Source organism: Trachypithecus francoisi, unplaced genomic scaffold (assembly GCF_009764315.1).
Source record: "Trachypithecus francoisi isolate TF-2019V2 unplaced genomic scaffold, Tfra_2.0 Lachesis_group11, whole genome shotgun sequence".
NCBI lineage: Eukaryota > Metazoa > Chordata > Mammalia > Primates > Cercopithecidae > Trachypithecus > Trachypithecus francoisi.
This window is the reverse complement of record NW_022681456.1, coordinates 119,475,627-119,497,178: the sequence shown is the minus strand read 5'-3', so window position 1 is coordinate 119,497,178 and position 21,552 is coordinate 119,475,627. Positions and strand designations below refer to the sequence as shown.

The window sequence follows — 21,552 nt, the reverse complement described above, 5'->3', positions numbered from 1 at the left end:
TCACACATAAGAAAAAAATTGTTTAAATTCTCTGTTAAGAGTAATTTATAGATCTCAGTCCTACTTACAACAATCCAGTTCATCTGACTTGTCACTGCAATCCACATTATGATCACACTTCTTGTGTTTTCCAATGCACTGACCATTGGCACAGCGGAATTGATCAATTAAACAAAGCACTGGAAAAAAAATGTAAATAGTTTTCTTATTTTTAATATCATGTAAAGTCAAACTCTGGCAAGAGTCAAAAGGTGCTTTCTGAATACAAATGAAAAACAAATTAGACTTTTAGCTGTAATTTAAATATTATTCTCTGGAGTTCCATTGGTTGAGAGGGAGAAAAAAAGAGTGGGGGAAAAAATCCAGCAGGAAATTTCCTATATTATTATTATTATTATTATTATTATTATTACTATTATTATTTTAAGACAGAGTCTTGCTGTGTTGCCCAGGCTGGAGTACAGTGACGCGATCTTGGTTCACTGCGAGCTCCGCCTCCCAGGTTCATGTCATTCTCCTGCCTCAGACTCCCAAGCAGCTGGGACTATAGGCGCCGGCCACCACGCCCAGCTAATTTTTTTGTATTTTTAGTAGAGACGGGGTTTCAACGCGTTAGCCAGGATGGTCTCGATCTCCTGACCTTGTGATCCGCTCGCCTCGGTCTCCCAAAGTGCTGGGATTACAGGCGTGAGCCACTGTGACTGGCCTATTCTTTACATTAAATTCCCTCTTTCACTAAAGAATTCTAGAGAACTTGGCTGGGTTGTTTTTACCATGGGAAAGGTTAGTCAAGGAAAGTGAAGAATATAAAACATGTTAAGAGTGTAATTAATAAACCCACTAATTCAGAGCTCATTGGAAACAGGGACTATTTTTATATCCTGAAGGCCTGGTATCTTTTAGTTTAATTTCTCAATTTTCAAAGCTTATTAATTTGTATAAATCTTATGCATATGAAGTGAATTAAAACAATAATATGAAACATGGTACTATGATCAGAAGTGATACAGTCATATGTACTGGAAAAACCCCACTGACACTAAGCCAAGTAATACTGAAGTTTAAACAACTGAATGGGAAAAAAGGATTGCGTGCTGAGGCACTGAGGAGTTCTGGATACCTTCACAGTTCTTCTCATCTGATTTGTCCTGGCAGTTTGCATCTCCATTGCATCGGAGGGCACCATCAATACACTGCCCACTGGCACACTGGAACTGGGACTCTGAGCATACAGGACAATTGAGTTCATCACTGTGGTCTTCACATTCAGTAAACCCATCGCATCGCCAAGCCACAGGGATACAGTCAATTTCCCCCGTGAAACAAGTAAACTGCTGAGGAGAACATGTTGGAGGTTCTTCAAATGAACAAGGAGAAGGGGAGTGACAAAAACACAATCATGGTCACACAGAAGTACAAACACATACCTGAGTGAAGCTCATTTAATAATTAACATACACAAAATACTTTATGATAAATACGATTTATGACTATCTCATCTATTCAAAGAAGAAATAAAGGTTTTCACATTACTTCCTTTATATTCACTATAAACTTTTGCCTGCAAAACTATAAGGCAAAAGTTTTTTCATATATTGTAATCCAAACAGGATTATAATATTTGCAATCCATTACAATCTCACACATAACCTAGGAATAATCACTATAATTACCAAATATTTTAAAGTTAGCCTAGCACTCAAAAGTTTTCTAGCTCTAAGCTTCTGAAAGGATAGTCCATGAACCCTTAGGGGTTCCTGAGACCTCTTTCAGGGGACCCACTAGGTAAAAACTATTTTTATAATAACATTAAGATGTCACTGCTTTTTTTTGGCTATGTTTGCACTGATGCTACAAAAGGAATAGTGAATAAAACTTGGTACCTTAGCAGACTCAGGGAAATGACAACAAACTTTATTAGTAATCACTGTGCTATACAGCCACACATGTACAGTTTAAACAAACACACAAAAAGACCAACTTCACTTAAGAATGTTATTGATGAATCAATAGAAAATTAATGATATGAAAATCAACCCAAGTGTATGCCTCTTTAATGTTCTGATCAATCAAATGTCAATTACGCATAAAGCTCATGTTGCAAACCTAAGCATGACAGTTTCTAATGGGAAAGCATTTGTTTTGAGTTGTAAATGCAACTCAAAATGGAATGTCATTTTTACCTGAAAGAATGACTGACAGGTAAATTATACAGTAGTTATTTACACTTGTCTGTTAGTGAACTATCTAAGAGAACCCATAAACTTATGATATGACCATGGGTCAGAAAACCCTGTAACTTTCCAACAGAGAATATTGCAGATTACAGGTGAACATTTTACATGGGGAATTTTAGGGATTATTTAATAAGAGTCTATTATGTATTCAGCCCTACCCTATCTATATTGTGTGGGGAATTAAAGTAGATAAAATATATCCATGTCCTTAAAGAGCTTTGAATTTGGCTGGGGATAGAAAGAAATTAATAAACATAAAACGAAGGACACTACTTTGAACTGCATGTCATGCAAACTGTGTGATATAGTTTGGGTATTTGTCCCCCACAAATCTCATGTTGAAATGTAATCCCCAATATTGGAAGTGAGGCCTGGCGGGCGGTGTTTGGATCATGGGGGTAGATTGCTCATGCCTTGGTGTTATCCTCCTGATAGTACATGAATTCTTGGGAGAACCTGGTTGTTTAAAAGTGTGTGGCACTCCCTCTAGCCTACTTTCTGTCTTGCTCCCTCTTTTGCCATGTGACCTGCCTGCTCACTCTTCACCCCAGCCATCAAAGTTTCCTGAGGCCTATTCAGGAGCTGAGCAATACAGCCAGCAGAACCCTGAGCCAATTAAACTTTTTCTTTATAAATTACCCAGACTCAGGTATTTCTTATAGCAATGAAATACACAGTTGTATACATCTGCCAAAACTCGTTTTAATACGTACATTAAAAATAATTGCTAAATGTGCAAGCAAGAAAAAAGGCCCTTTAAAAGATATTTTCAAATGGAAGATGAGATCCTTGACTCAGTTTTATCCATGTTATCATTAACATAAAGAGACATTTTTCTAGGATTTGCCTCACTTAAAGTAACAGTCTAGCACCCTGATAGGGAAACACATGCTTTTTTGGGTGGGGGGTGGTAAAGTAAACATAAGATTTACCAATTTAACCACTTTAAAGTGCATAGCTCAATGACATTAAGTACATTCATATTACTGTGCAATCCCTATTTTTAAAAATTTAAAGAACCAGAGCTTAACTTCGTGTACACATCTGATTTCCCTGCCATCTCAAAGCTCTTCAAATCCCCTACAGTCCAGGCACAGTGCCCATAGCTGCTACTGAATACATGTATTATTTATTTTTTTAAAAACTTATAGTTTGAAGAATAAATTTACTTGTAATCCTACCCTGATCAACAATTTTTATATGTTGGATGCATATTCTTTCAATATTTGTTTATTACAGAAATATATATTTTATGTAGTTGTCATTTTAGCAACATTTTTACATCAACTTCATGATTATAACATTTAATAGCTGTATAACTCAATTATTTTACTTAATACTTTTCATACCATTAGAAATTAGTTAAAAATTTCTGCCACTGTAGATAATAGTATGATGTAGTCTTTTTCCTTCAGTTGAATTAACTTAAAATTATCCCCAAAAGGAGGATATCTGAATTAAGGGTATGAATACTATTATGGCGCCTGATACCGTCATACCATAATTTAACAAAGGAATGTACCTATTTGTTATACCCGCTGAGTGATTAAACCAATTTTACTACAACAGTATCACTATACTCAGTGATACCTTTTTAAAAGTCATTTTTTACTAGATAAAGAAGCAATGGGAATTTGCTGATGGATCTGAACAAAAGAATATTCTTTCCATCAGACACATTCCCAACAATGACACATAAACTTAGAGTATCCAGAATTTAGTGGAGAGAGATTACAGGAGGTAGAATTAATTCATTTGGTTACCTTTTGGGAGAGGGGAGAGGCTACTTTAGTATTAGGAAGCATACTCATTCACAGAAAAGTGTGGTAATATATATGCAATGAAATACTATTCAGTCAAAAAAAGTAGGAAATCTTGTCATTTGCAACAACACAGATGAACCTGGAAGACATCCTGTTAAGTGAAATAAGCTAGGCACAGAAACACAAATAGTACATGATCTCACTTATATGTGGAGTGTAAAAGAGTCAAAGAAACACAGTAAAATGATAATGAGGCTGGGCAGGGTGGCAGAGAAGAATAACAGAAAAGCCTAATATAGTACAAATGAATGGAATACAAGTAACCAATCAAGTTAGTAAACAGAGCAACTTCAATGCCTAGTCATAGAAATCTAAGCTTAAGATATGGAATATGTTTGCATTTGGGGTTGCACAAGAAAATTACAATATATTTACCTCCACATGATAGCTCATCTTGAAGCAGAACCAGGTGCATGGGGCAAGAACACCTTGTAGTACCATCTCCCTTTACAAGACAAATATGTGAACAGCCACCATTATCCTGAGCACAAGGATGCCGTCCTGCAAAGAGAAGAGGTGAGGATGGAGAGAGCGGGAGAGGAGAAGAGAAAAAGGGACAACTGTGTCAAAACTATTTATGAAAATCAAACGTATAACCAGCTTGGACTTTTTGTTTTGTTTTTTTTTTGAGAGGGAGTCTCGCTCGGTCGCCTAGGCTGGAGTGCAGTGGCCGGATCTCAGCTCACTGCAAGCTCCGCCTCCCGGGTTTACGCCATTCTCCCGCCTCAGCCTCCCGAGTAGCTGGGACTACAGGCGCCCGCCGCCACGCCCAGCTCATTTTTTTGTATTTTTTTTTAGTAGAGACGAGGTTTCACAGTATTAGCCAGGATGGTCTTGATCTCCTCCTGACCTCGTGATCCGCCCGTCTCGGCCACCCAAAGTGCTGGGATTACAGGCTTGAGCCACTGCGCCCGGCCGACTTTTTTTTTTTTTTTTTTTTAACTTTTATTATTATTATTATTTTGAGACAGTCTTGCTCTGTAGCTCAGGCTGGAGTACAGTAGTGTGATCATGGCTTACTGCAAACTCTGCTTCCCAGATTCAAGTGATTCTCCTGCTTCAGCCTCCCAAGTAGCTGGGACTGCAGGCGAGTGCCACCACGCCTGGCCAATTTTTGTATTTTTAGTAAAGATGGAATTTCACCATGCTGGCCAGGCTGGTCCAGCTTGGACTTTTATTTCCACACAATATGATTCTTCACTCAATCTCTACACAACCTACAAGAAACTACTTCTATCTAACCACTGTCTTTATAATTTATATATAAAATATTTTAAGGTAATGGTAAAGCTCATGTTAATTTTTGTGAATATGAAAAAATGTTTACTGAAACTGAAAAACTGCTAGGGAGAGGCCGGGTGCGGTGGCTCACGTCTGTAATCCTAGCACTTTGGGAGGCTGAGATGAGCAGATTGTCTGAACTCAGGAGTTTGAGACCAGTCTGGGCACAACAGCGAAACCCCGTCTCTACTAAAACACAAAAGAAATTAGCTGGGTGTGGTGGCATGCACCTGTAATCCCAGCTACTCGGGAGGCTGAGGCAGAAGAATTGCTTGAATCCAGGAGGCGGAGGTTGCAGTGAGCCAAGATAGTGCCACTGCACTCCAGCCTGGGCGGCAGAGCAAGATTCCATCTCTATAAAAAACAACAACAACAAAAAATTGCTAGGGAGAATGCCGAAACTTGAGTACTATTCTATTTAAAATATAAGAATTCTCCTATATTAAGTTTTTTTTTTTTTTTTTTTTGAGACAGAGTCTCGCTGTGTCGCCCAGGCTGGAGTGCAGTGGCCGGATCTCAGCTCACTGCAAGCTCCGCCTCCCGGGTTTACGCCATTCTCCTGCCTCAGCCTCCGGGTAGCTGGGACTACAGGCGTCCGCCACCGCGCCCAGCTAGTGTTCTGTATTTTTTTAGTAGAGACGGGGTTTCACCGTGTTAGCCAGGATGGTCTCGATCTCCTGACCTCGTGATCTGCCCGTCTCGGCCTCCCAAAGTGCTGGGATTACAGGCATGAGCCACTGCGCCCGGCCCTATATTAAGATTTTTAACTCAGAAAATCCACATTTCTAAAAGACTATTTCAGTCAAAAAGTGTATCTTAATGAGGAATCCATTGAGAATTAAAGAGTTATTAGAAGAAAAAAACTTAAAAGGCACATGTAACAGAACAATTCAGAAACAAAATTATTTGGTCAACTGCAAAATGTAACTTGTAATACTATAAATGTCTAACTTCCTCACACATGGGCTAAGTAAAGAAACCACTAGGCAACTTTTCAAAGTCTGTTTCACAAGTTGTATTTTTAAAGAATCATTGTTTGGAATTTTCTATTTAGCCTGTGTTAAAAGCAACCTGACATCTGTCATCACAAAATATGAACATCTAATATAAGCCACCATTTATTATTTGACTCTCTTCCACAATAACATTGGTCCTGCTTCAGTTTGTGCTGATGAGACTGAGGGAGTCAGCTATCTACAAATGAGCATACTGTCTAAAACAGACATTACACATTATATAGAATATACAGCCTATGCAGCAGTGTTTCTCAACCTTTATTTCCATGACATTTTTGATAAAAATCCCATTCTCTTTAATACTAAACATTTGAAAAAATGATTTATCTAATATACAATCATATTAGTTATTAAATAAAACCTCTCCCTTGAAATTCTGAAAACCTTGAGATTTTCTGTAATGAAATATTCATGTATCAACTGAATAAATAACTTAGGTATGATATCATTATGATATTTCTATTAAATGTTCAGCCTGAGCTACAAGTCATACCATAAAATGACAACAATTTTTAACTTTCTAATTCTCAAATACTTGTAACTTTACTTCTAAATTCAGGAACTGTACCAACATAACGAACACTTGTACAGGGGTCCTCCTGTTTCCTCATTCTCCTTTCATGCTTAAATTCAATTTAAAAGCACTGAGCTGAGAAGTTACAGAATTTCGATGATTCTCTCCCTCGTACTCAATTTAACATTGGCATTCCTGGTACCATCATGTAAGTACGACAGTAGTGACTGCTAGGAAGGCACTTTTTAAACAACATTTTACATATATAAACTCATTTATTCCTCTCTATTATTAGGGTAATTTTGATGACAGATATGAATTAAGAACTAGGCCAAGATGACTAGTCATTTTCAAAAAAAAATAAGAAAATATTTCTGGCTCCTTTTCTTTCTTCCTAGGGCTCATGGAGATGGCTATTTTTCTAAGCTGGGAATTGAAATATTTATCCAAAAGGGGGGAAAAAAACCAAGCACTTACTGATTAAACAGAGTCTTCTCTATGTTTACACACTAATTTTTAGTTTGTTTTGCTTAAGAATAAGGTTAACCCATTATAACTATATTCATCATTATATAATTTTTACTTTTTTTCAAGCTATGGGGGAAGTATAGAGAGGGAAGAAAAGAAATAGATGCTGTATGTTATCAGTATTCTCAAAGCAATTGAAGGAGAGAAAAACAAGGCATGATAAGTAGTCACTGCTGTACCACGAAATATTCTTTTTTAACGAGCAAGACCCATGCCTTTCCCCCATTTCTGGTTTATGAAATCATGTTTAATTTGGAAAAGTTCCTGGGTAAGGTAGACATAAGGCTTTAAAAGCATGAAGAGGCTGGGTGCGGTGGATCACACCTGCAATCCCAGCACTTTGGGAGGTCAAGGTGGGAGGATCACTTGAGGTCAGGAGTTCAAGACCAGTCTGGACAACATGGTGAAACCCTGCTTCTACTAAAAAAAAAAAAAAAATTAGCCAGGCATGGTGGCACGCACCTGTAATCCTAGCTACTCTGGAGGCTGAGGCATGAGAATCACTTGAACATGGGAGGCAGAGGCTGCAGTGAGCCACAATAGTGACACTGGACTCCAGCCTGGGCGACAGAGCGAGACTTTGTCTCCAAAAAAAAAAAAAACACACACACACAAACATGAAGAGTTAAAAAAAAAATGTCAAAACTGAAAGTGCATGAAAGTCTTAAAGGAAACAGTTTAAAAATACACAGAAGTACATATTAATTTATTATAACACGATTCCTCTAATTAGTTTTATCCCATGAACACTTACTGTATTCTTGAAGGTTCAGCTCCTTTACTGCATGAATGTCACTAAGCTGGGCAATTCGAGCTTGGACTTTTGTTCTACCCTCTCGACCTGTCATATCAATTTTTTCAATCATTTGCTGCTGTTTATCAATCCAATAGAGCCAGTTTTCAAACACAGTAAGTCCCACAGGCTGCAAAATGTTGGAGTCTTCTAATACTATCCGGTTAGCACCTTGGAAAAGGAGAAAATTCAACAGAAATGACTCATGTGGGTCAAGTTATACTTTTGGTAATTATTTACTGACTACCAGTTAGATTCTACAAGTATAGAAAAGAAAAAAGAACAAGCTCTTTACCACAAAACTTAAAAATCATGCTAAGACATACATACACTAGAAAACAGCTAATAAACTAGATATTAATATGCAATCAAGAGCAAGGTAAATGCCCAATATGTGGTAAATATTCTAGTTCATAGAAATGTAGAAAACAACTTAGAACAGTAGTTTGAAAAACCCTAATTTATATATACAACAGATAAAAATGGCACTTCTCTGGAGGAGCAGTGGTGGTGAACCGAGAGTTCTGAGTATGCCTGAGGTATCTATGAAGAACAGCTTCACTTTCACCCAACCTGGCTTCTCAGAACACAGTTAGAAAAAATGACTGACTCACCCCAAGGTAAGAATTATTTCCAATCATCTCAGACATAGGGCCATCCAGACTCTGAGGAAGCAACTTCTGCTATTGTTGGACAGTGAGAAAGTTCTTTTATACAGCGGGCTAAAATCTGTGTTCATACCCTCCCTGCTTTATTCATAGTTTCTCCCTCACTCAAAAAGAAAAAATATACTCATTCCTTCTGTCTTTTTTGTAACAGTCCTTCAAATATTCATGGAAAGTTTTCATGGTTCCTAAGTCATGAGTTCAGTCAAAGAAAGACATTAGCTGATATTTTGGAAATATCAAGGGAAGTTCCAAGAAAGAGGCAAGCATAATGCATAAATGAAGAAAAGTGAGGAGATATTCCAGATGGGAAGGCACTGAGTAAGCCAACATTCAGAAGGAAGGCTAAGCACAAGTTTACTTATATATTCCCTCCTAAAACTCTACTAATATGGTGATTTAAAAAATTTTAGGCCAGGTGCAGTGGCACACACCTGTAATCTCAGCAATCTGGGGTGCTGAGGCAGGAGGATCACGTGAGCCTAGGAGTTTGAGATCAGCCTGAGCAACATGGCAAAATGCCATCTCTACAAAAAATACAAAAATTAGCCAGGCATGGTAGCATGCACCTGTAGTCCAGGTACTTAGGAGGCTGAGGTGGGAGAATTCCTTGAGCCAGGGAGGTCAAGGCTATGGTGAGCCAAGATCACACCACTGCACTGCAGCCTGGGCGACAGAGCGAGACCCTGTCTCAGAAAAAAAAAAAAAAAAAAGATAAAGAAAGAAACAAAAAGAAAGTAATTTTTAAGGTATAAACCCATATGGACAAAGGCGGCAGAGTAACAGAAGAGAGCAGGAAAGTGATACAAATTTTGGAAGGTGGAGAATAGATAGACCAGGGATAATGACACAGTAGCCCAGAGAAAGTTAAATGCCTACAGCCAGTGAAGCTAACAATGAAATCAATTAGCTCAGAAAGTGGAAGTACCAGGTATTTTAGAATGGAAGAAAGGTAGGAGTTATGTGGCTGGGGCTGAAAGAGCAGTATTAATTGAAAATACGTGTAAGAAGTTACACAGCAACGTTCTCAGTATTTTTCATGCCTCATACTAAATACAAACAGCGAAGGATCACCAAATATTTAAAGAAAACCTCTATCTTTAAATTCGAAGCCCAAGACAAACACAACAAAGGAACTTGGAGAAAAAGACATAAAAGCAGAAGAAAAAAAATAAATACCAATAACTTAAAACAAAACAAAACAAAACAAAAAAACTAAAGAATAGGCTGTCTTTAGAGGGGCAGAGCATTTGGAGAACAAAAAAGAGCCCTTGGAAATTAAAAACATGATATCCAAAAATTTCAAAGAAAAATGCAACAAGAGGGTTGGGAAACAAATTTGAGAAGCTCTCCTCAGAAAGTATAACAAAAACACAAAGAGATGGATAACAGGTGAGAAAACTACAGCTATAGTCAAGAAGGTCCAGCATAAAAATAAAAAGCTCCAAAATAGGAAAATGAAAAACAAATTATCAAAGAAACAACACAAGAAAACATTTCAGAATTTAAGGTGTAGATTTCTAGACAGAAAGGATCAACCTAGTAACCAGTTCAATGAGAAAGAAGGGAAGGGGAAGGGAAAGCATGAGCATAGATTTTTAAAATCTCTTTTTTTTTTTTTGAGACGGAGTTTCGCTCCTTCGCCTAGGCTGGAGTGCAGTGGCTCAATCTCACCTCACTGCAACCTCCGCCTTCCAGTTTCAAGCAATTCTCCTGCCTGAGCCTCCTGAGTAGCTGAGATTACAAGCACCCGTCACCACATCCGGCTAATTTTTGTATTTTTAGTAGATATGGGGTTTCACCATGTTGGCCAGGCTGGTCTTGAACTCCTGACCTCATGATCTGCCCACCTCAGCCTCCGAAAGTGCTGGGATTACAGGCATGAGCCACTGTACCCGGCCAGTTAAAAAAAATCTTAAAACAAAACATTAGCATATCAAATCCAGCAATAAATAAAAAGAAAGTATCATGCTAAATTTTATTTATTCCAACAAACTGAGAAAAGAAGGTAAATTCCTTAATTTGACAAAGGTTATCTACAGAAAAACCTTAGCAAAGAATAAACTTAATCATAAAGTATTGAATGCTTCCCCCAAGATCAAGGGGAAAAGGACTAGAAAGGAAGAAGAAGGGAAAGAAGGGGAAGGAGAAGGGGAAAGGAAGGGAAAGATGAGAAAGGGGAAGAGGAAAGGGCTGGGGGAGGGCGAGGGGAGAGAAAGAAAAAAGGAAAGAAGGGAGGAATCAAACACAGGCACATTATCAAATTCTAGGATATTGAGGGGATAGAACATTTTAAAAGCTTCTGAAGGAAAAAGGAAAAGGATGGCATACAGAGTGAAATTAGTCACATCAAACTTCCCAATGACACAAGATGCTCAAAGATAATGGAGCTCTATTTTCAAAATTCTGAGAGAAAACAGCTACAAAACACGAAAACAAATTATCAACCAAGTGTGAGGAGGAAAAAAATGCAAACAAGATCAAGAATTCTAACTTTTTATGATGAGCCCCTTTCAAGAAGCTGCTTAGAAAATGGTCTCTACTAAGAAAACCAGAAGAAATGGAGTCCAGGAAATAGGTTCAGCACCAAGGAGACTGGTAAGTACACTCCCAGGACAATGGAGAAATGAAGTTAGCCTAGAAATCAAGCAAATCCAGATTGGAGCGAGATGATGAAGAAATCCCAGAGATGTGATTTTAATTATGAAGACAAATAGATGGATTGCTTGATGTATGTGCATTTATTGAAACAATATTTATGTTACACAAGTATTAACTGCAGGGGGGAAAAAAGTTTTAGAAAGAAATGTACCTAATAGTAATATGCTCATAGCCATAAATAATAAATAATTAAGTCCGCACTTAAAAAATTTGGCACTAGTTACAGGTGGGTCCTTTCTATCTGCAAACTTGTGCCTTGAATTCTGGAAAGTTCATAACTATGTTGGGAGGATGGAAGGAAAATTCACATGTGTATTTTGGGGACATATGGTCTAAGATAGCAAAATCTTTATCTTCCAAAGGAAGTCAATGTTTAATATCTAAAACTGAAAAATCAAGAAATAGCATTTTTAAGCAAGTTTATTTTAAAATAAGTGAAAGATGTGAATGCTTCTAAGCATGGGAACTGAGAGCAGCAGAGTAGAGCAGCAGAATTGTTTTTTGTTATAAGCCAGGTAGAACAGTTTGATATTCATAATATTTACATGTATTACTTTAATGAAAATTAAAATTAATTTTAAACAATAAAAAAGAATGATTTTTAAAGATTAGCTGGTGGTAATGAAAGGATGGTGTGAGGTAGACAACTGGGTAAAAAAGGAAGTCAACAGTGTCACTGCAGGCCCCCAGACATGGTAAGGACCTGACCTACTTCGATGCTGGTGAAAAATAAGTAAGCTACTGGAACCAACAAGGAAAAGATATGCTTATTTATTCAACAAACTAAGTGTGCACTGGATGCAATTCGCTATAAAAGGCTATGTGGGTGGCTACAAATATGACACAGAAAAAGGTCCCAGGATAAAAGCATAATTATCTGTGAATACATAAGAAAAAAAATCAACTTGACAGTAACCTTTTTCAGATAATAGAAAAAGAAGAAACATTTCTTTTTATGTGGCCAACAAAGGCTTGATGGCAAAACATCAACAAATACCTGACAAGAAAAGAAAATTATAAGGTAATCCTTCTCACGAGCGTAGATTAAAAAAACCTTAAAACATTAGCAAATCAAATCCAGCAATAAATAAAAAGAATAATATATGATGCTAGATTTTATTTATCCCAGTAAACCAGGGAAAGTTTAATTTGACAAAGGTTATCTACAGAAAAGCCTTAGCAAAGAATACTTAATCACAAAGGTACTGAATGCTTCTCCAAGACCAAGAAAAAAACAAAACAAAACAAAAGATTCTATTATCATCCTATTTCAACACTGTACTGGGGGGCCCCAGCCAGTATAAGGAAAGAAAAAATCACAACTCTCATTATTTGAAGAAACATGATTCTGTAACATAAAAAATCCTAAAGATAAGTATACTTAGCAAGGTCCTGTGGTACAAGCTCAATATGCTAGAAGGAGAAAAAAAGAAACTGTATTTTCATATTCCAGGCATAATTAGAAAATAAAATATTGTTTAGAATAGTCTTTACCACTAGCATTTAAAAGCACCAAATAAGAAGGAATAATAACTCTAATGAAAGATAGGCAAGACCTCTATGCTGAAAACTAGAAAACATTAAGAGAAATTAAAGATCTAAATAAATGGGGAGACTTACCACGTTCATGGTTTAGAAGATTAATATTATAAAGACAATAATTCTCTCTAAACTATCAATTTAATGCAAACCCAATGAACACCTTAGTCTGTGTTTTTTTTTTTTTTTTTTTTGGAAGCGGAAACTCACAAGCTGATTCTACAATGTACATGGAAATTGCAGGAGTTAACAATAGCCAAGTTAATCCTGAAAAAAACACTAAAGACATAGATGAAATCTATTAGAGTTATAATAATTGACAGTATAATATCATATAAGTAAAGGCAAAGTGACCAAGGGAACATCAGAGTCTAGAAAGAAACTCACACAAATATAGTCACCTCATTTATGATCAAGGTGATAATACAGAGTAGTAGGGAAAGGACAGTCTTTTCAATAAATGATGCTGAATCAAACAGTAATGTGGGAAAAAATTGCATTTTAAACCCTGCCTCACACTACACACCAAAATCAATTCCAGATAGATTATAGATCTCAGTAAGAAAAGTTAAATGAATAAATTTTAGGGAAAAAAATAAAAGTATCTTTTAGTACCTTTGCAGAAGACAAATATTTCTTTTTCTTATTTCTATACATTTATGGAATACAAGTCAAGTTTTTTTACATGGACATATGCTATGTATCTACGATGTGTACAAGTGTGAAGTGTGAGCTTTTAGTGTAAAACCATAGTGTACATTGTACACATTAAGTAATTTCTCATCCCTCAACTCCCATGAAGATTTCTTAAACAGCATAAAAGGCGTTAACCATAAAAAGAAAATTAATAAACTGTACCACATTAAAATCAAGACCTTTCTTTTCATCTAAAGATACCACTGGGAGAATAAAAAAGGTAAATCACAAACTGGGAGATTTATGCAGTATATATCTTGACAAAGGATTCATATCCAGAATGTATAAAGAACTCCTATACATCAATAAACTTTCAAGTTACCAGTTTTTGGTTATTTTTTGAGACAGGATCTCGGCTTTATTGGCCAGGCTGGAGTGCAGTGGTGCAGTCATGATCATGGCTCACTGCAGCAGTGGGACAAAATTAATTGTAATGAATGAAACATTTTCATGAAGAGCTTTATCACAGACCTGCCTGCCAGGCATAGTGGCTCACGCCTGTAATCCCAGAACTTTGGGAGGCCAAGGCAGGGGATCACTTGAGCCAAGGAGTTTGAGACTAGCCTGAGCAACCCAGCAAGACACCCATCTCTACAAAAATAAAATTAGCCAGGTGTGGTGGTGTGTGCCCCTAGTTCTAGCTATTCAGGAAGCAGAGGCAGGCGGATTGCTTGAGCTGAGGAGTTTGAGGCTGAAGCGAGCTATGATCACACCACTGTACTCCAGCCTGGGTGACAGGGCAAAACCCTGTTTCAAACAAAAATAAAAACAAAAAAAGGTTAAAAATATTGACATAAGTAACTAATGTACAAATTAGAGGTGATATCCATAGAATACTATGCAGCCATAAAAAAGTTCATGTCCTTTGCAGGGACATGGATGAAGCTGGAAACCATCATTCTCAGTAAATTATCACAAGGACAGAAAACCAAACACTGCATGTTCTCACTCATAGGCGGGAATTGAACAATGAGATCACTTGGACACAGGAAGGGGAACATCACACACCGGGGCCTGTTGGGGGGTGGGTGGCTGGTGGAGGGATAGCATTAGGAGAAATACCTAATGTAAATTACGAGTTAATGGGTGCAGCAAACCAACATGGCACATGCATACATATGTAACAAACCTGCACATTGTGCATATGTACCCTAGAACTTAAAGTATTTAAAAAAAAAACTGCAATTACTTTTGCACCAACCTAATATATTCAGATTGCAACAGATGGTGAATTTAGGGGGGAAAAATCGCTCAAAAGACATAAATGTATTAGGAACCCAGAAAAAAAAACCAGAAGTGATGTGAGAGACAGAGGAGATAAGATGAGGGAAAGAATATACTACACCAGGCATGTAACTGTACATGCATAAGTGTGTGCATAACTGTCTAGAATCAGAGAATACATAATGGAATAGAGGCATTTGAACCTGAAGACAACATTAAAAAAAAAAAGTGAAAAAAAGATTAAAATAATTATAAATGTATTCAAACATACAAAAATGTACATGATACAGGAGTAAGTAGTCTTAATATTTTAGAATGCTAATGCTCCAGACTTGAGATTTGTTTCCTTATTTCTTGAGGAAAATACTGACATATATGCCTGTTTCTTTCTTCTCCCCTCTCCTCTTTCCTCTCCCTCCCTCCCTTTCTCTCTTTCTTTCTCTTTGTTGAAAAACCTGAGATCTGATGTTCCCACATTTCTTTTTCTCTTTTTTGAGACGGAGTCTCGTTCCATAACCCAGGCTGGAGTGCAATGGCGCGATCTTGGCTCACTGCAATCGCCGCCTCCTGGGTTCAAGTGATTCTCCTGCCTCAGCATCCCGAGTAGCTGAGATTACAGGTGCCCAGTACCATGCCTGGCTAATTTCTGTATTTTTAGTAGAGACAGCATTTTGCCATGTTGGCCAGGTTGGTCTCGAACTCCTGATCTCAGGTGATCCACCCGCTTCGGCCTCTCAAAGTGCTGAGATTACAGGCATGAGCCAGCACGCCTGGCCTGAGTTCCCACATTTCTTAACAGTATGTATACATATATGTGTATATACAGTGTATCTACTATACGGTTTTAAATTTTATTTTATTTATTTATTTTTTGAGACGGAGTCTTGCTGTCGCCCAGGCTGGAGTGCAGTGGCCGGATCTCAGCTCACTGCAACCTCCGCCTCCCGGGTTCACACCATTCTCTTGCCTCAGCCTCCCGAGTAGCTGGGACCACAGGCACCCGTGAGATCGCCCGGCTTTTTTTTTTTTTGTATTTTTAGTAGAAATGGGGTTTCACCGTGTTAGCCAGGATGGTCTCGATCTCCTGACCTCGTGATTCGCCCGTCTCGGCCTCCCAAAGTGCTGGGATTACAGGCTTGAGCCACTGCACCCGGCCCGGTTTTAAATTTTAAACAAAACTAGAGCTTAAGCATTGTTATGAAATTTAATTTTTAAAAATCATGTCAGTACACAGATCTACCTTGTTCTTTTGAATGAATGTAATATTCCATATACTGATATAATAGAACGTATTTCTCCATGAAGGACTATCACAAATAATGCTCAGCAAATACCCTTGTACACTTACATCAGTACTTCTCTAAGACAGCTATCTACAAAGGAAATCACCAGATCAAAGGGAATGCATATTTTAAATTTTGATTATTACTGGCAAATTGTCCTCTAAAAAAGCTCTCTCAATTTCCACTTCCACCAAAGCACACAAGGGCATGTCATTTTCTATCATACTGGCCAATGCCAGGCAATAATCAACGTTAACTTCTTCTTGCCATGCTGACAGACACAAATAGTATAATATTTTAATTTCATTTACCTGATCACTAGTGAGGCCAACACAGAGCATATGGACATCAGAAATTGGGGACAGAGGAGGTTAACTATAATTACAGACATAAGACTGCAGAGAAATGTGTAAGTAAAAGTATATCTTAAAACCAACAAATGATTAATTTGGTTAAAATACCAGAAAGGTAAAGGCCATGATGAAGTTGTGAAAGGTGAATACTAACTTATACCAACTTAAGAGCACAATTAGACTTTTTTCCTACAGGTTATGAAACTACCCTGAAGATTTTTTAAGTAAAGCAGTGACATTAAAACCATGCTTCAGAAAATTTAGGAGCCATGTGTAAACTTTCATGGAGAAAAATTGGCAGGGAGATCAACCAGAGGCTAGGATTTGGCCAGAGATGACAAGAACATAAACTAGAGCAGAAGAGTTAGGAAAGGATGCATTAGAAAAATATTATTTATAGAACCAACATCAAGAAAACTGGCAGGTAGTTACATAACAGAGGAGTAATCACGTCGATGGTTGAAGAAAAAGCTCTTCACCAACCAACCTGATGCTGACTACATGTAATGAATAAAATTGCCAAGAAATGCGCCAAAAACAATACGATGCAAGAAAAACACAATAAATGAATCATCTTAAAAACTCAAATTAAAATAAGGAAACATATTTCTTGGGTACCTGAGAGATCACTGCTTTCAATTCGCCGGAGGTCTGAATCAGCCCAAAAGAGCTTGCCCAGCCTGCTATCAAGGGCTAAAGCAATTGGTTTACTTAAGCCACTGAAAAAGAGGACCTCCCGTTCGGTCCCATCCAAAGCAGCCCGTTCAATTTTAGGAGACCTTTCCTGAAGATTGGTAAAATACATATACCTGGAGGGAAAGGAGGAAAAAATAAGTTACTGGAGTAAGAAACCACATAAAATGAGAATATTCTTATTAAGACAAATGGAGGCAGAACATTTTTAAATACTGTTTTTCAATGTTTTAAAATAAGTATTTATTGACCAGGCACAGTGGCTCATGCCTGTAATCTCAGCACTTTGGGAGGCCAACGCGGGGGGATTGCTTAAGCTTACGAGTTAGAGACCAGCTTGGGCAACACGGCAAAATACCATACCCCAAAAATTAGCCAGGCGTCGTGGCATGTGCCTGTAGTCCCAGCTACTCGGAAGGCTGAGGTGGCAGGATCACTCGAGCCCAGGAGGCAGAGGTTGCAGTGAGCTGAGATTGTGTCACCGCACTCCAGCCTGGCTGATAGAGCCAAACTTTGTATCCAAATATATATGTATGTATATGTATATAAATCCTCTTTTATAAAAATATATACATATATTTATATATTTACATTTTTAAAAGGTCATGGGATATTTTACTACTTTTAATAGTAGCAACAAAGGTACACAGAAGTTATTAGGGAGCTTTCATAGATTAACAGAATAGTGCTAGACATAGGCACACATATGTTTTCAGAATAATACAATAAATTAAAGATCAGTGACTAGAGAGACCTGAACACAAAAGTTTAAATTATTCCTAATTAATTTATTTACTAACTAAAAAGAAGTTATATATAAATCACTTCTTATATTTAACTTATAGATTTCATCCTTTTCCTCTTTTTTGAAGTAAGCTACTTTCCTTGCTGAATACCTTATCTATCATTGACTAAGATACAAATGAGTAGAGTATTTATTAAATGCAAAGCTCTTCATTAAATGAAAGAAATCATATTAGTTCTCATCATAAAGAAAACTAGTGGTAAATACGAGACTAAAAAATAATTAAATGTAAGGTAAATTGGAAAGGACTAAGTATAACTTAGAGAGGCATAGATACAGAGTGCTAAGTATTCAGGAGGGGGAAAAAAATCGTATCTGACTGCGATGAGGTAGATCAAGGAAAACTTCCTGGAGGGCGTGACCGTTGAAATGGTCCTGGAGGTATGGTTAAATATTTAGAATTAAAAAGCAACAGTGGCCCAGGACAGAAAGTCTGGGCAGTGAAATCAGAGAAAGTATAAGACAACTGTTAAGATAATGCAAAGACAAGGCCGGGCGCGGTGGCTCAAGCCTGTAATCCTAGCACTTTGGGAGGCCGAGACGGGCGGATCACGAGGTCAGGAGATCGAGACCATCCTGACTAACACGGTGAAACCCCGTCTCTACTAAAACTACAAAAAACTAGCGGGCGAGGTGGCGGCGCCTGTAGTCCCAGCTACTCGGGAGGCTGAGGCAGGAGAATGGCGTGAACCCGGGAGGCGGAGCTTGCAGTGAGCTGAGATCCGGCCACAGCACTCCAGCCTGGGTGACAGCGCGAGACTCGTCTCAAAAAAAAAAAAAAAAAAAAAAAAAAAAAAAGATAATGCAAAGACAAATGGATAGAGAATACTGAGTTGTTTGCTGGAGCACAGGACATTTAAAGGTACAGGTTGAAAAAGAAGGGTGAGGAGGCCAGGCGCGGTGGCTCAAGCCTGTAATCCCAGCACTTTGGGAGGCCGAGATGGGCGGATCACGAGGTCAGGAGATCGAGACCATCCTGGCTAACACGGTGAAACCCCGTCTCTACTAAAAAATACAAAAAAATTAGCCGGTCGAGGTGGCGGGCGCCTGTAGTCCCAGCTACTCGGGAGGCTGAGGCAGGAGAATGGCGTGAACCCAGGAGGCGGGGCTTGCAGTGAGCTGAGATCTGGCCACAGCACTCCAGCCTGGGCAGCAGAGCGAGACTCCGTCTCAAAAAAAAAAAAAAGAAAAAGAAAAAGAAGGGTGAGGAGGGTCTCAGAAGCCACAGTATCTGAATGCCACTTTAGTAACATACCCTTTCTCTGGGTTTACCACAATGGCTCGAGGTCTGTCCTGCTCGCCTTTTAGCACCACACCAATTGATCTCCCATCTAATCTTGTCACATTAATGACATTGGTAGCCTCACAAGTCCAGTAGATGTAGCGGCTGTAAATATCAATGCTGAGGTCATAGGGTTGTATTTCCAGGTTCTGACTTGGAACTGAGCTCACAACCACAGTAAAGCCCTAGGGGAAAAAAGAAATACACAGAAAATTAAACTCCAGGGGGAGATAACCCTGAGGCAATCACTCACAATGCTTACACCTACATGGGCACACAGCTGAGAAGGCTCTCTCAAGTCTTAAGGAGTGATTTCTTACTGATACCTTTCTTTATGGGTAATGTACTTCTTTGTTAATACACATCTCCAATGTTCCTTGGGTTATCCTGCTGCTGAAAAAAGAGCTGAGGTCAGATTAGTTGCTCCAAGTACCTGATATGCCTTGATTAGGAGATGGGAGTGAGAAGGTGGCAACTGTCTTCTCTAAACTGGAGACAATTGTCGCTAAAACCACACCCTAGAAATATCTCTAAAGCAACGGATTGCAACTAGAGGCAATATTGCCCCGCCATGGGCATTTGGCAATGTATGAAGACATTTTTTACTGTCACAACTGTGGGAATATAACTGGTATCTAGCGGGCAGAGGCCAGGGATGCTGTTAAACATCCTACAATATTCAGAGCAGACGGCCACAACAACAATTATCCAGTCCAAAATGACCACAGTGCTTGAGAAACCCTGCTCTAGAGATAAGAGCAACTAGTAAAGGCAATCAAATCTATCATCTTCTTTTCTGATCCTCCAGTCTACACATGTAATTTTTTAAAAATAAAGTCAAGCAAAAAGACAGGCTTTGTCTATTTGTGACATCTGAACTGTATCTTACTGGGTATCTCTGAAGTAACATATTTCTTAATTTCTATCTATTAGTTATCAGCCCATCAGTCCTGGCCTATATGGCAGAAAATGCATCTGGAATACACAGCTATTACTATACCCTAAATGATCTCTCAGTAGCCCTAAATATATCACCTCCTTGCTCTTTATTGTAAGATGAGACATAGTGAAAAGTAGTACTCTAACTTCCCTAAATTTTAATAAATTCAAGATATAACTTACTATCACTGCTATAAGGATGACAACAAGTAATTATTTATAGTATTATAATCCCAGTCTAACAGGGCTTGGCCACAGAAAGAAAGCAAAGAAGTATCAATAGTGATATGTAAATCCATAATTGGCATGTAAATGGGTAAGATTTATTGATAATATCCTCATTCCCATCCCACAGTCACCGAATAATTATGACCAAAAAAACCCATCGGATTAGTAACATGTTAGATGTTTTTAACCTTACTGAGATTGTGTTACATGTTTCATATCCTCTGAACCTTTTAAATAATAATTAGTAATGTAACTGTAGAGTTCCTGTTAAATAATACATAAGAGCTATGTGCTTTGCATTCTTTTCAGCTAAAAAAGTTCTTAAGAATCCTAAGTGAGGGACAGAGCTGGATTCAGAACCAAGGCCTATTTCAAGGCTTCTAATACTCTATACAAACAGAAATGTAAGGAAAAAGGCTTCATAAAGAAATGTAGGGGGCAGTCACAAAAGCCATTACCGATATAACAGCTTAAGTAAGCCTAACAATTTTCATCATCGTATCATCATCAAACAATTGTTTACTCAAAATATCGTCAGAAGGAAAAAATAAGCTACTAGGTTCAGATTTTCAGTTTCATACACACATACAAACACACTTAAGCAGAGTCAAGACTTAAGTGAAACAGAATGGTTGGTGAGTCCAATTATTAGTCAGGAGAAATGAATTTTGAACCACGCTCTCAATTACCTGGCTGCCATCTTCTTGTGCCTTTCGGATCGTGTTTTGTCGTGAGTCAATCCAATAGAGTTGCTTGTCCAGAGGGTCATAGTCAATGGCCCGGACATTCCGAAGGCTGTGGATGGGAAGGATGATGTCGGGGCTCTGTTGTTCATCAATCACCATGCGGTTGATGGCACTCTTCTGACTGAAGAGCAGGAAAGTGGTAGGAGCTTAAAAGGAAGAAGAGAGAAAATCTGAAATCTAGTTACCCTATATCCTCTATCATCAATGATTTGATCAGCCTGTTGTATGTATTTCGTACAAAACAGA

General features: G+C 38.1%; 1 protein-coding gene across 2 annotated transcripts in view; it reads right to left on the bottom strand.

Annotated features, from left to right (window-relative positions):
* Positions 1 to 21,552, bottom strand: part of LRP6 (LDL receptor related protein 6) — a 161,005-nt gene that overhangs the window by 16,355 nt on the left and 123,098 nt on the right. For both annotated transcript variants that reach the window (XM_033222837.1, XM_033222838.1), the window contains exons 13-19: positions 21,250 to 21,452; positions 19,367 to 19,578; positions 17,232 to 17,422; positions 8,154 to 8,363; positions 4,436 to 4,561; positions 1,121 to 1,357; positions 69 to 179 (exon numbers count right to left, since the gene is read on the bottom strand). In XM_033222837.1, the coding sequence (XP_033078728.1) occupies positions 69 to 179; positions 1,121 to 1,357; positions 4,436 to 4,561; positions 8,154 to 8,363; positions 17,232 to 17,422; positions 19,367 to 19,578; positions 21,250 to 21,452 (1,290 nt within the window). The remainder of the gene's footprint in view (positions 1 to 68; positions 180 to 1,120; positions 1,358 to 4,435; positions 4,562 to 8,153; positions 8,364 to 17,231; positions 17,423 to 19,366; positions 19,579 to 21,249; positions 21,453 to 21,552) is intronic.